At 39.1% G+C, this 10,673-nt stretch overlaps 1 protein-coding gene and 1 long non-coding RNA gene across 2 annotated transcripts; one reads left to right on the top strand and one right to left on the bottom strand.

The window, feature by feature from the left end:
- Positions 1-795: 795 nt before the first annotated feature.
- Positions 796-10,306, bottom strand: LOC139126030 (uncharacterized). The gene is made up of 4 exons (XM_070692096.1): positions 9,714-10,306; positions 8,958-9,041; positions 2,820-2,882; positions 796-2,400 (listed from the first exon to the last, which is right to left on the bottom strand). Exons 1-4 carry the CDS (start codon positions 10,012-10,014, stop codon positions 1,367-1,369), a joined length of 1,482 nt encoding a protein of 493 aa, XP_070548197.1. The 5' UTR covers positions 10,015-10,306; the 3' UTR covers positions 796-1,366.
- On the top strand, positions 5,032-6,599 carry LOC139126018 (uncharacterized). The gene is made up of 2 exons (XR_011550434.1): positions 5,032-5,142; positions 6,424-6,599. It is a non-coding gene; the product is annotated as an uncharacterized lncRNA (long non-coding RNA).
- Positions 10,307-10,673: the final 367 nt, after the last annotated feature.

Raw genomic sequence — 10,673 nt, 5'->3', positions numbered from 1 at the left:
CAGACACAGACGAAGTGGTGGTGACAACAATGACCCGACCCTTCAAGCCTTTGGCTACCAAGAAAATTCTCTCCGCCTGCAGAAATCTCACCGGATGCACTGTTTTACTGGAAATACAGGGAGATACAAACGGCCCGCTGAAGATCCTGTAATTGATGACACTAGATTGCCGAAACGTAAACGGCGGTAGAGACTGTTCTTTCAGCCACGTTTTCAGACATGTATACATCATAAAACCACAAATGGACTTGTAATGGACTACCTTGATTGCTATGTAAAACAAATTGTGTGTAGGGTAGGGTAGGGTAGAGGAAAATTTTGAAATGTTTGTTTACCATCCCAAGGGCTGTGGTATGTTGTACAGCAGCATTTATGTTACTTAAAGCTCCATTAGCTGTAGCTGTTCTTCACTTTGCGTACTGACATATATCATCCAATTTTTGAAGATGTGTGTGGGTTTCCCTGTCACTAAAGCTGTATTGTTTCATTGGCTGCGTTTGGCTTGCAAGGCTAAAATCTGAGTAGGTTCTTCAACAACATTTGAAGGCTTTTTGCGGCCACACTGTGGAAAGAACCTTGAATTGAGTAACTTTTGATTTGGTATCAGATATTGGAAATAATTTTAAAAGATGAAGGTAATGTGCCTTTAAGTCAGTCTTTACGTAGCCAGTTGTGATTTCAACTTCAATAAAGATGAGTTTCAGGTCTATGAATTCTTAAGAACTTAAGAATTTTGAAGGGTTACTTCGATTTAGTATTACTTGAAAAATAAAGAATAAATCAAAGTGAAAGATATATTTCATTGTATTTTTTATTGCTTACATGTTTCACTGTGTTATCGGTGTGGTTCAAAACAGAATTTCTGAAAGGTGAATTGAGATTGATTGCACATGTTACAAGTTATTGCAAGTTATTAAAATAAAAACTTATTCAAATTAATTTGCACAAATCAAAACAATGAATGGTAAACCAGATTCAGTTTCATGATCATAAATGACAACACTAAATTCAAATTCATTGGCAAAAATAAAAACACTGACTGGTAATTCAGATTCATTTTCATAAATAAAACACTAAATTCAGATTCACTGGCAAAAAAAACACTGACGTTAATTCACTTTCATAAAAAAAAACACTGTAAATTCAAATTCACTGGCAAGAATAAAAACACTGACTGGTAATTTGCACTCGGATTCACTTTCATGAAAGAAAACACTGTAAATTCAAATTCATTGGCAGAAATAAAAAACACTGACCATGTAAATTCACTGGCATGACAGTGTTCACACTTAAGTCTTGAATTGTACAAGGTGCTTGTGTATTAAGTCACTGGTGTGATGATCAGTTTCTAATGTACCACGGTCCGCTACACAAGTGTTTTACGTAACCCCTTGGACCCTTTCAGATGCTTTCGGTTTTTCCTTTTGTAGACCTCGACAACACTACGTGCAAAAGAAAAGCACCTGATATTAACATACAGTCGAACAATTGATGAAAGAACAGCATTAGATATTACATCAATACTCGCTTTCCTAGACAGGCTACTCCACATACGGTGAATACTTTCTTTCTCAAGAATCTCATCAACAAGTGGTTTGTAGATATTCTGGCCATGGTATCCCACAATTTCCTCCGTCTTAAGATGATTTCTGCAAATCAATTCCATCTCCTTGAAAAATAAATATGCAGTATCAGATACTTTAAACAACCCTCCCTTATCAAGTTTGTCTACCCACATCTTGCTTGAACTCTGAACATCAGAAGTATCTCTCATACTTTCAAGTATGGCAATGTACTCTTTGCTCGCAGCACTTTCTTTACGCATATTTTTTTTCATCAAATTATATGGAATGTACCCTGCAAAATAACGTAGGGCTTTCTCTTCTTCCTCATCCATTCTGCACATATCTGTTTCTTTTTGCTGACTTCTTTCATTGGCATAATCTGTTTCATCCCTTCTGTGTCGCACAACAGCGATTAAATTAAACAAACACAATCTTACAGTGCGAAATAAATCGGCATAAGATACATTGCTGGAAAGACATGGTTGAAAGGAATATATCATTGTCTTAGTAAGGTCCTGATTGCTCCACATACAATAAAATGATGACCATATCTCTTCATTGTGCGACGAATATGTTTTCTCATTATCCCCAGCTGTAATGACGTTCCACAGCCTTGATGTCAGGTCGTTGACTACATCGTCAGGAATGGAAATTTCCCCTAACTTGAGTTTGCAGACCAAGTCAATTGCTATACTTGCAATTGTATGTCCATGAACACTGCCTTTCACTTTCAAATTGACATCGTCTGCTATTTCAGCTAATGCTTGCACAACCATTCCAGGAATTTCTGACTTCAACTGTCCTTGGTGATACAAAGGAGTAGGGCGGGAGAAACCTGAAATATTTAAGATGAATAACCACATATGTAACCATGGCCAATGCAGTGCAATTCACAAATATTTGTATTGTCATTCTTAATAAAGTGTCTGTACACAGTTCCAAATCACTGGGACTGTGGCTTGTAACAAGTAATGTCTCTCCAAACTGCAATAATGGAAGAAGCATGGTGTCAATTAAATTTGTATCTTGACTGCAACACTGTCAGCTGTCTCCATTATAGGATTGTTAACATCACAGTCTCTCCATCATGGAGGGACTGTGTTTATGTGCATCACAGTTGCATACCTTTGAATATTTTGAAGAATTTTGGCATTCCTGTAACACCTTTCTGTTCATATTGTACCTCAAACCAGAGTCCCTTCAAGGACTGTGGTTGAAATAATTTAAATCACTCCAACTGAAAATACACATTACCTGTTTTTCTTGTCTGCCTGGTGCTGTCGTTGCTACCCATTGCAGATGCCTGTTCAGTATGAACTGCAGATAAAAGATAATGCGAAAATAGGTGAATATCTCCTAGCTGCACCCACAGTCTCTCTTTCATGGTGACAGAGGAAATGTGCTTCTCACCCAGGACATAAAAAAGACTCATTCATGATAGTTTTAGAACTCATTATGATTTTCTTTTGACACATTTTTTTTTCATCGTGTGCTGAACATAATTGTGAAAGATCTAAAAACAGTCCCTCCTTGGAGGGACTGTGATCACATCATAGGAAATGATCAATGTGATATAGCCACAGTCCCTCCATCCTTGATGGAGGGACTGTATGTATATAGCCACACCCTGCTTTCCTGGTGACCATCATAACGTGCCATTACATGTCAACCATGGTCGATGATGTTTTGACCATCAGTGACAATGACTGCTGACCGTCATCCAAACTGACAATGTTTTGACAATCATCAACTGACGTTTACTCATTGTCACAACATGGTCTTCACATGATCAAGAAAAAAATAACGACAATGAAACATGGTCATATTATGGTCATCACATTGACAATGGTTTGATGATGACTGACTGGTCATATGGTCACAGTCAAAACATGGTCATTAGATGGTCAAGGCAAAGATTGTGACTATGAAACACAGTCATCATCATCACCCTCGTTGTAAATTATCTGACCATGTTTGATGGTCACAATCTTTCCCTAAACCGTCATGATGTGTGCAACTGATCTGATGCACATGTCATTTTATGTGGTACTACAGACTGTAGGAACTCTCATAACAGCTGCACGGATGCCAATGCAGGGAGGGAGACCTGTCAGCACCACTATCATTATGTATTCAGAAAAATGATTTTGCCAAAGTCGATAGATTTCTCATTCATCACAGCAGGATTACAGACAAACACATGACTTCACTCACAAGATTACAAAAAGTTAGTAAATTTTCCAAATGAACAATGGAATTTTTCATTTATTTTCCCACGACTGACAATCCAAAGTTTTAAACTTACAAGAACAGGCAGATTTTCACTTGTGGTTGTGCACAATTCAGCTGCTTTTAAAAGCATCAGTTTTTCAAGTATAATACCGTAGTTTGGCGATCACCTCACCTTTAAGTTTCTGAGAGTTGAGTTTTGAGCTTACGTACACAAGATTTGAGTCTCTGTAATAATCAATCAAACTCTTAATATCGTCGACGATCTTGTTTTGTAAATCGTGGTTGGATCAACAGCTGAATTTTTACGAAAACAAAACAAATTGTCAAAACAGGAACATTTTTCTGTGTATATAAAAGGGAGAATTAGTGCTGTTACGGACGCAATGTACGTCCGTTCACCTCTTTCAAAACGAGCAACAATGACGGGTCGTAGACTTATATAATGTTACTGCAAATTTGTACCGTAAAAATTTCAATAGAACAGGACCTTTTACTGTTGAAACGTACACAAATGTCAATGCTTTCAATGTTTAGTATAAGCATGGTATAAGCACAGTCCCTGAAGCTAAAGCATACGGTACATACAGACAGTCTGTGTCACTTGATCATCGATGCCACCAACAATATCTCGCCTTCAGAAGACGTGGATTGAGGTTACAATTTTTGTCCATGTTTTATGCGTCAGAGCTATATATATTGCACTCCATCCTGAGCTGATCAGCCGAATAAAAATCCAACACGCATGTCAAAGCGTGAGCCGAATCCTGCTGGTAGCAGCTGACATGTTTAGTCAGAGGTCACGGTTTACCAAGTTAAGGTCGCGCATTGATATTGAATCTTCGTGCTGAAAGAACTGCACACTCTTTGACCATTTCGAATCATTAGTATAACCATTTTCATAATGTAATATAATAAATAAATTGCTATTTTGAGTTTGAATTGTACGGGATTAGGGCCGATAGAGAGTCAAACTCCAACGTTTAAAAACGGGACTACGTTATCAATCGCGTAATGATTTATTGATCTCACTTCTGTGAAGGTCATTAGGCTTGAACGGCGCGAAGTAAGATTTCTGTACCGTTGACTTGGTATTCGTGATCAGGACTTATCTGGCAGAAATTTTGGCAATCTTTGTATGGAATCACTAGCCGAAATACATCATAGTTTCGCAGAAATGTATATAGAGTACCAGGGACAGACAGAGTTCAAAATTTGTGAACGCGAAAAGCAGGTAAGATGCCGACTATATTTTCCCGTAACTTGTACCGGTATGCTTACGTGCTGCACGGAGTGACCTGCAGCCGGGAAGTGTCTATAAGCGTCTGCAAGCCGTTCACAAATGCAGGTAAGCTGATATAACCATAGACCTTCGTTATACAAACCACAGTCCCTCTATCCAGAGGGACTGTGTACAAACGTGCACTGCACATTGCCATTAGGTACCGTTCAGTTTTTACGGCTGGGGGGGGGGGGGGGCGGCAAAATCCAGGGGGGGGTCATCAAAGTTTTGGAATCCGCAAAGGGGGGGTCATCGCTTTTTCACTGGTAAAAAGGGGGGTCACCACATTTTCAAAAACATAATACCAACAATAAAGTTCACTTTATGCCATTGTCATGATCGACCCCCTTTACCGGCGGGCCGCCTTCGGCGGCCCACTACAATAAATATACATTATGTATTACCCATGACCCTCTTAACAGGCAGACGCCTTTGGCGGCCCACTCCAATTAGGTTTACTTCATGCAATGGCCATGATCGACCCTCTTTACCGGCGGGCCGCCTGCGGCGGCCCACTCCAATAAATTGACTTTATGTAATACCCCACGGCAATCTTAATGGCCGTGCGCCTTCAGCAGCCCTGTCCAGTAAAGTCTACTTTATGAAATAGCCATGATCGACCCTCTTTACCGTGGTACCGGTGGCCCACTAGAATAAAGTTGACTTGACCCTCTTAACCGGAGGGCTGCCTTTGGCGAACCACTCCAATAAAGTTCACTTTATACAATGTCCATGGACATGAGTTGTCTATTGAAATGAAGTTAAAAATTGCCTTACAGTCGTCCTAATTGACATCTTTGCTACACGAATAAAGTGCGCGGCCGGCGTACCGGAGTTCAAATCCAAACCATGCGGGTAAATTTGACGTATGGGTTTTAGTTATTTTTAAGCGGGGGGGGGGGGGGGGGGGGGGGGGGTCATCAATTTTTTTCGTCTGACAAAGGGGGGTCATCTTTTTTTCACGAAAAATGCAGGGGGGGTCTATATTTTTTTGAACACCGGCGACAAGATTTTGCCGCCCCCCCCCAGCCGTAAAAACTGAACGCTCCCTTAAATTACATGTACTAAGTTTCGTTGAGTAATGATTCGTACGGAATTCACTTTCACTTCACAACAATGCTGAAAAATAGTGTATGGAAAATAATTGCGAGAGTTTTACAGATCGTTTGTCCGTTTTAAATAGTATTAACACATGATTATAAATGTTTATGCAGTTGGTGTCTGTGAGTTAGTTTTTCAAGTAACTATTGTCTCATTTTCAACTAATAATGTTTATTGATTTCATTCATCAAATTGCAGTCAAACAGTAAAGACTCACACTATTTCCTGAACCATTCGTATTTTCAGAATTCGTTGCTGGTACTGTGAAGGGATGAGAAATTCAGAGAAAAGAAGCTAAATCGCTGCCTTTGACAGTAATGTTAATTTCACATGAACCTTCTCAAGTCAAAGTTTAATGAAGACATATTTATGTGGCATGAAAAAAACATTGGCATATAAAATAAATCGTACCCTAAATTGAACTTAACGTTTTGTTTCTGTTTTATTTTTTACTACTGTTTCTTATGAAGCTTGTATTTCAGAATTTATACATCTGTGCTGATTAACAGTCTGCCTCAATATTTTTCAGGTGTCCTCTGTTTTTAGCCATGTTTACACAGCTGATTTCACAACTCAATGTACATATCTGAATTTTCAAAATGTTGAAAGTGTGGTACAAATGCACAAATTTTGCTGTCACTGCAGCGTGCTGTATCTTTGGTGTCAGCATCACTAATCTACATATAATAATGTTCTTTGGTACATTGTTTCATGATGCTTTAGCTCTCTGAGTATTCTGCCAATACAAAGTTTTCGATTTCTCAACCCTAATATTAAGAGTTGGTCGAGTAGTCTACATGACAGAAATTAGATAAGGTTATAAACATCTCTTTTAGGCTTTTTTCAGGCATGTGTCTTTTGGCTGTTATGCACTCTTTTCTCAATATTCAACTTTTAAATATGTATCAAAATGTTATTCACAAAATTCTTTGTTTATAAATTCTGTAAAGCTGTAACTTTTGATCTTTTTTCACGTCCTCTTGATTAAAACGAAGATTTATTGCATTTTGTCAACATCATTGAATATCTGTTGGTGCAGAAAATATATTTTGAGAAGGTTCTGAATGATCCAATCTACAAAAGACACTCTTTGTACCTTATTCTATTTGATTGAAAGAAGTAGTAAATTTCACAAAGCATATATATTGTATAAAAGCCCTGATGAAAGAGAACATGGTCAACTACAGTACACATTAATTATTTGCACAGTAGTCACATGACTTACCTTTTAATGAACCTCCAAAAAATTTGTTAAAAACAAATTTACAAAAATAGAACAAGATTTCCTATTAAAAGTCTGTACACTTGCAAGCTGTTGTAATCGACACACATGTACTGTATTGGTCAGTAAATAGGTGACTATGATTCAGAATTATTTTTATTTTAATTAAAAGGTCATAATGTGAAACAAAAAATAGTGAAAATATCAAAAGTTACAGCTACTGTGGCTTTAAGTCAATATGTACATGTTAGCATTTATTACATTTATTCCTGTCAGTAGTCATTGCTTAAGGTAGCGTGTCAGGTTTGTTGAGTATTTTTTGTCAAAAAGAGTTGAGGGACAAATTTTAAAAAGTGCATTTGTCTTAGTTCTATGTGAAAGTGTACACCTACAGACTTTGTCAGTTTAAACACTAAAGTTTGAACTGTCACTCACCACAGATAATCGGAATGGTGTAGACGTCAAAGTGTCTTTGTTTTTCTATACCATTTTTTGAAGTCAAGTGATCAGTGTACCAAAAAAGCAGCTTTCAGGTGACACTTAGGTGAAATTCACATTTTATTGCCAAAATCTAAGTCCGAAAATAGGTCTTTGCATGAGGGAACCCACAGGCTGCCTTAATTATCACTTTATCCCTGTATAATTGTTGGGGTCATTATATGATCTTTGATATGTGTTTTATCAATGTTGACTATAATTGCACTCAATGCAATGTTACACATAATTAAATGACTGAAATGAATTATTTACATTCAGTTCCTACATAGCTGTATAATGTTGACATTTATGCAGACGCCTTCAATGACCATGTTTTGACCATCACCCTGTTCTGACAATCACTGACCAGGTTTTGGCAATCAACAATATCCAAACAAGACCACTGGTCGGTGACCATGTTCTGACCATCATAGACAATGTTCTGGCCACCAATTTGACCAGTGTCCTGACCATCAGTGACCATGTTCTGACCATCATTGACCATGTTCTGACAATCGTTACCTATGTTCTGGCCACCATTGACCATGTTCTGGCCATCATGACCATGTTCGGACCATCATTACCCATGGCTCTGGCCATCATTGACCATGTTCTGACCACCATCATTGCCTCCTCTGGTGACCATGTTCTGACCATCATTGACCATGATTTGTCAATCATTGACCATGTTCTGGACATGTTCTGATTACTGTTGCGATGCAGCTTTATTCACAATGACCATGGTCTGTCCATGTTTGTTGTGAACTTTAATTGGCAATGTTTTGACCATGATACGACAACGATTTCTTTTGACCATATTCTGACTGTGATGTGACTATCATAATGCTGACCACCACTGACCATGTTCTGACAATGGTGTCAATTTAACAAACTGTGTTCATTTCATGGTCGATCATGGTCAACTTGATAGTCAAAACATGGTTGAACATGGTCAATGACCATGGTTTGACAATGGTCAAACCATAGTCGACCATGTTCTGACCGTCATCCTTAAAGCAGTCCCTCCATCCTTGATGGAGGGACTGTGTCACAGTGCAGCAAAAGTGAAAAAATGAAATACCTGTTGTGTCTTCAATCTCAGTCCCTGATTCAGTATTTTGTTGCTGGTAGGTACCTGTACCATTTTTCACCTTGTAGAGAGATGCTGGGGGAGAATAAAAAAAACCATTATGAGTGTAAAACAATAAACAATTATCAAAAAGCTTTGCTGAAGAGTGGTAGCCCTGTGAATATTCAGAAACAATGACTGTCCCATTACCAGTGTCACCTACTACCCATTGATACTGTAAGAAAAGAGTGAAAGGGGTATCAGGCCACTTGCACTGACAATAATGACAAGTCATAATACAATGGCAGCATTTCAATACAATAGGGACAGTCGACACTTTCAATGACCATCTCCCTACACACCTGAACAAGTTTCTCCTACACCTGCAACATTTCCTGTGAATCAGCACACATTGTGATCAGCGGTCGCTGTCACAGCAATTCGGAGGCTCTACCGTCAGCTAGTCGGGGGGGGGGGGGGGGTGTGTCATGCACATATTCCCACGAACCTGACGTTGGTAACTCGTCAAAAGTCTTGTCACCAAGTAAAACTTAATTTTGTATATCAACCACATATGGAAAGACGAGAATCATTTGAGCAAAAGCAAACTTTCATTCTATCGTGTTTACGGTCGCTATACATGACACGGCCTCTCCGGGCCATAACAAGGTACTTTGTAAGGGTTCCCGATTAGAGAATCGCTTCGTTGTGCACCGTGTAGCATGAATCGTATCAACAAAATATATTGACAAGCAAAATGACACATACCTTTCACATCTTTTTCATGTATTTTTTTAACATGGCCCCGGAAACCACTCGCACTTTTATATACTTTGCCGCAAAACGGACATGCATATTGAACCAGCTGGGTTGGGTTTATATCACGGCGCGTTCCGGATATCTCATCTCCAACTGTCGGTGTTATACCACCCGATATGGGCGCTGTCTCGCTGGTGTTATAGTCAACGTCATGGCTTGGACATTCTAAGTCAACGGTTTCTTCGAGAATGAAATTCCAATCGATGTTTTTATCTTCAAAATCGAGAAAGTCGCCATGTGCTTTCCACATGTTTCGCTTCAGACATCGACAGCCGCTGTCACGTTGATTTGTTTTGGTTTGACTCGACACGAATGCGCTATGCGCACGCGCAAAGATCAGCTGCAGCAAGGCATGCTGGTGATTTTTATGACGTCGTTGTAAATATTCATGAGTCTGCTAACCGTAAAATAAACTTCGGACCTGCCGGGTATCGGTGTCAAGTGTGAATGGTTTGTTTGCCGTCAACGCGGATAGGGACAATAGAGAGCCTGTCGTTTCCAGACCGGTGGATAGAGGGACTGTGATTAGAGATTGCTATTTGAATGTTATAGTTTGCAAAAGACAACTTTCTGATCTTTTCCTCTTGGGGTAATGAACATCTCGCACGTGGATATGCAGAGCGCCCGGTTGGTATTGCAACAAGAAAACTTGAAACTAGAACCCTTCTCTTACCTCTCATTTGACAACTCACCTTGGAATGAAATATCATCGAGCGATTTTCCTTGGCATGGTCCGATCTGTCCCTTGTCGATGGCTGGTAAAAGTTTACCAACTTTTGTCATTTCTATAGTGGACTCTTGAAGTCGATAGAAATTTTTATGGACTGCTACTGAGTGGCCTAAATGGTCTGACAGCCACGATAATTGCATGTCATTTAGGTTTAAAATCTGAGACACAGTTGCGATATA

The sequence above is a fragment of the Ptychodera flava genome (assembly GCF_041260155.1).
Source record: "Ptychodera flava strain L36383 chromosome 3 unlocalized genomic scaffold, AS_Pfla_20210202 Scaffold_26__1_contigs__length_13983176_pilon, whole genome shotgun sequence".
NCBI classification, from domain to species: domain Eukaryota; kingdom Metazoa; phylum Hemichordata; class Enteropneusta; family Ptychoderidae; genus Ptychodera; species Ptychodera flava.
The sequence above is the reverse complement of the archived record's forward strand: the minus strand, read 5'-3'. Positions and strand labels throughout refer to the sequence as shown.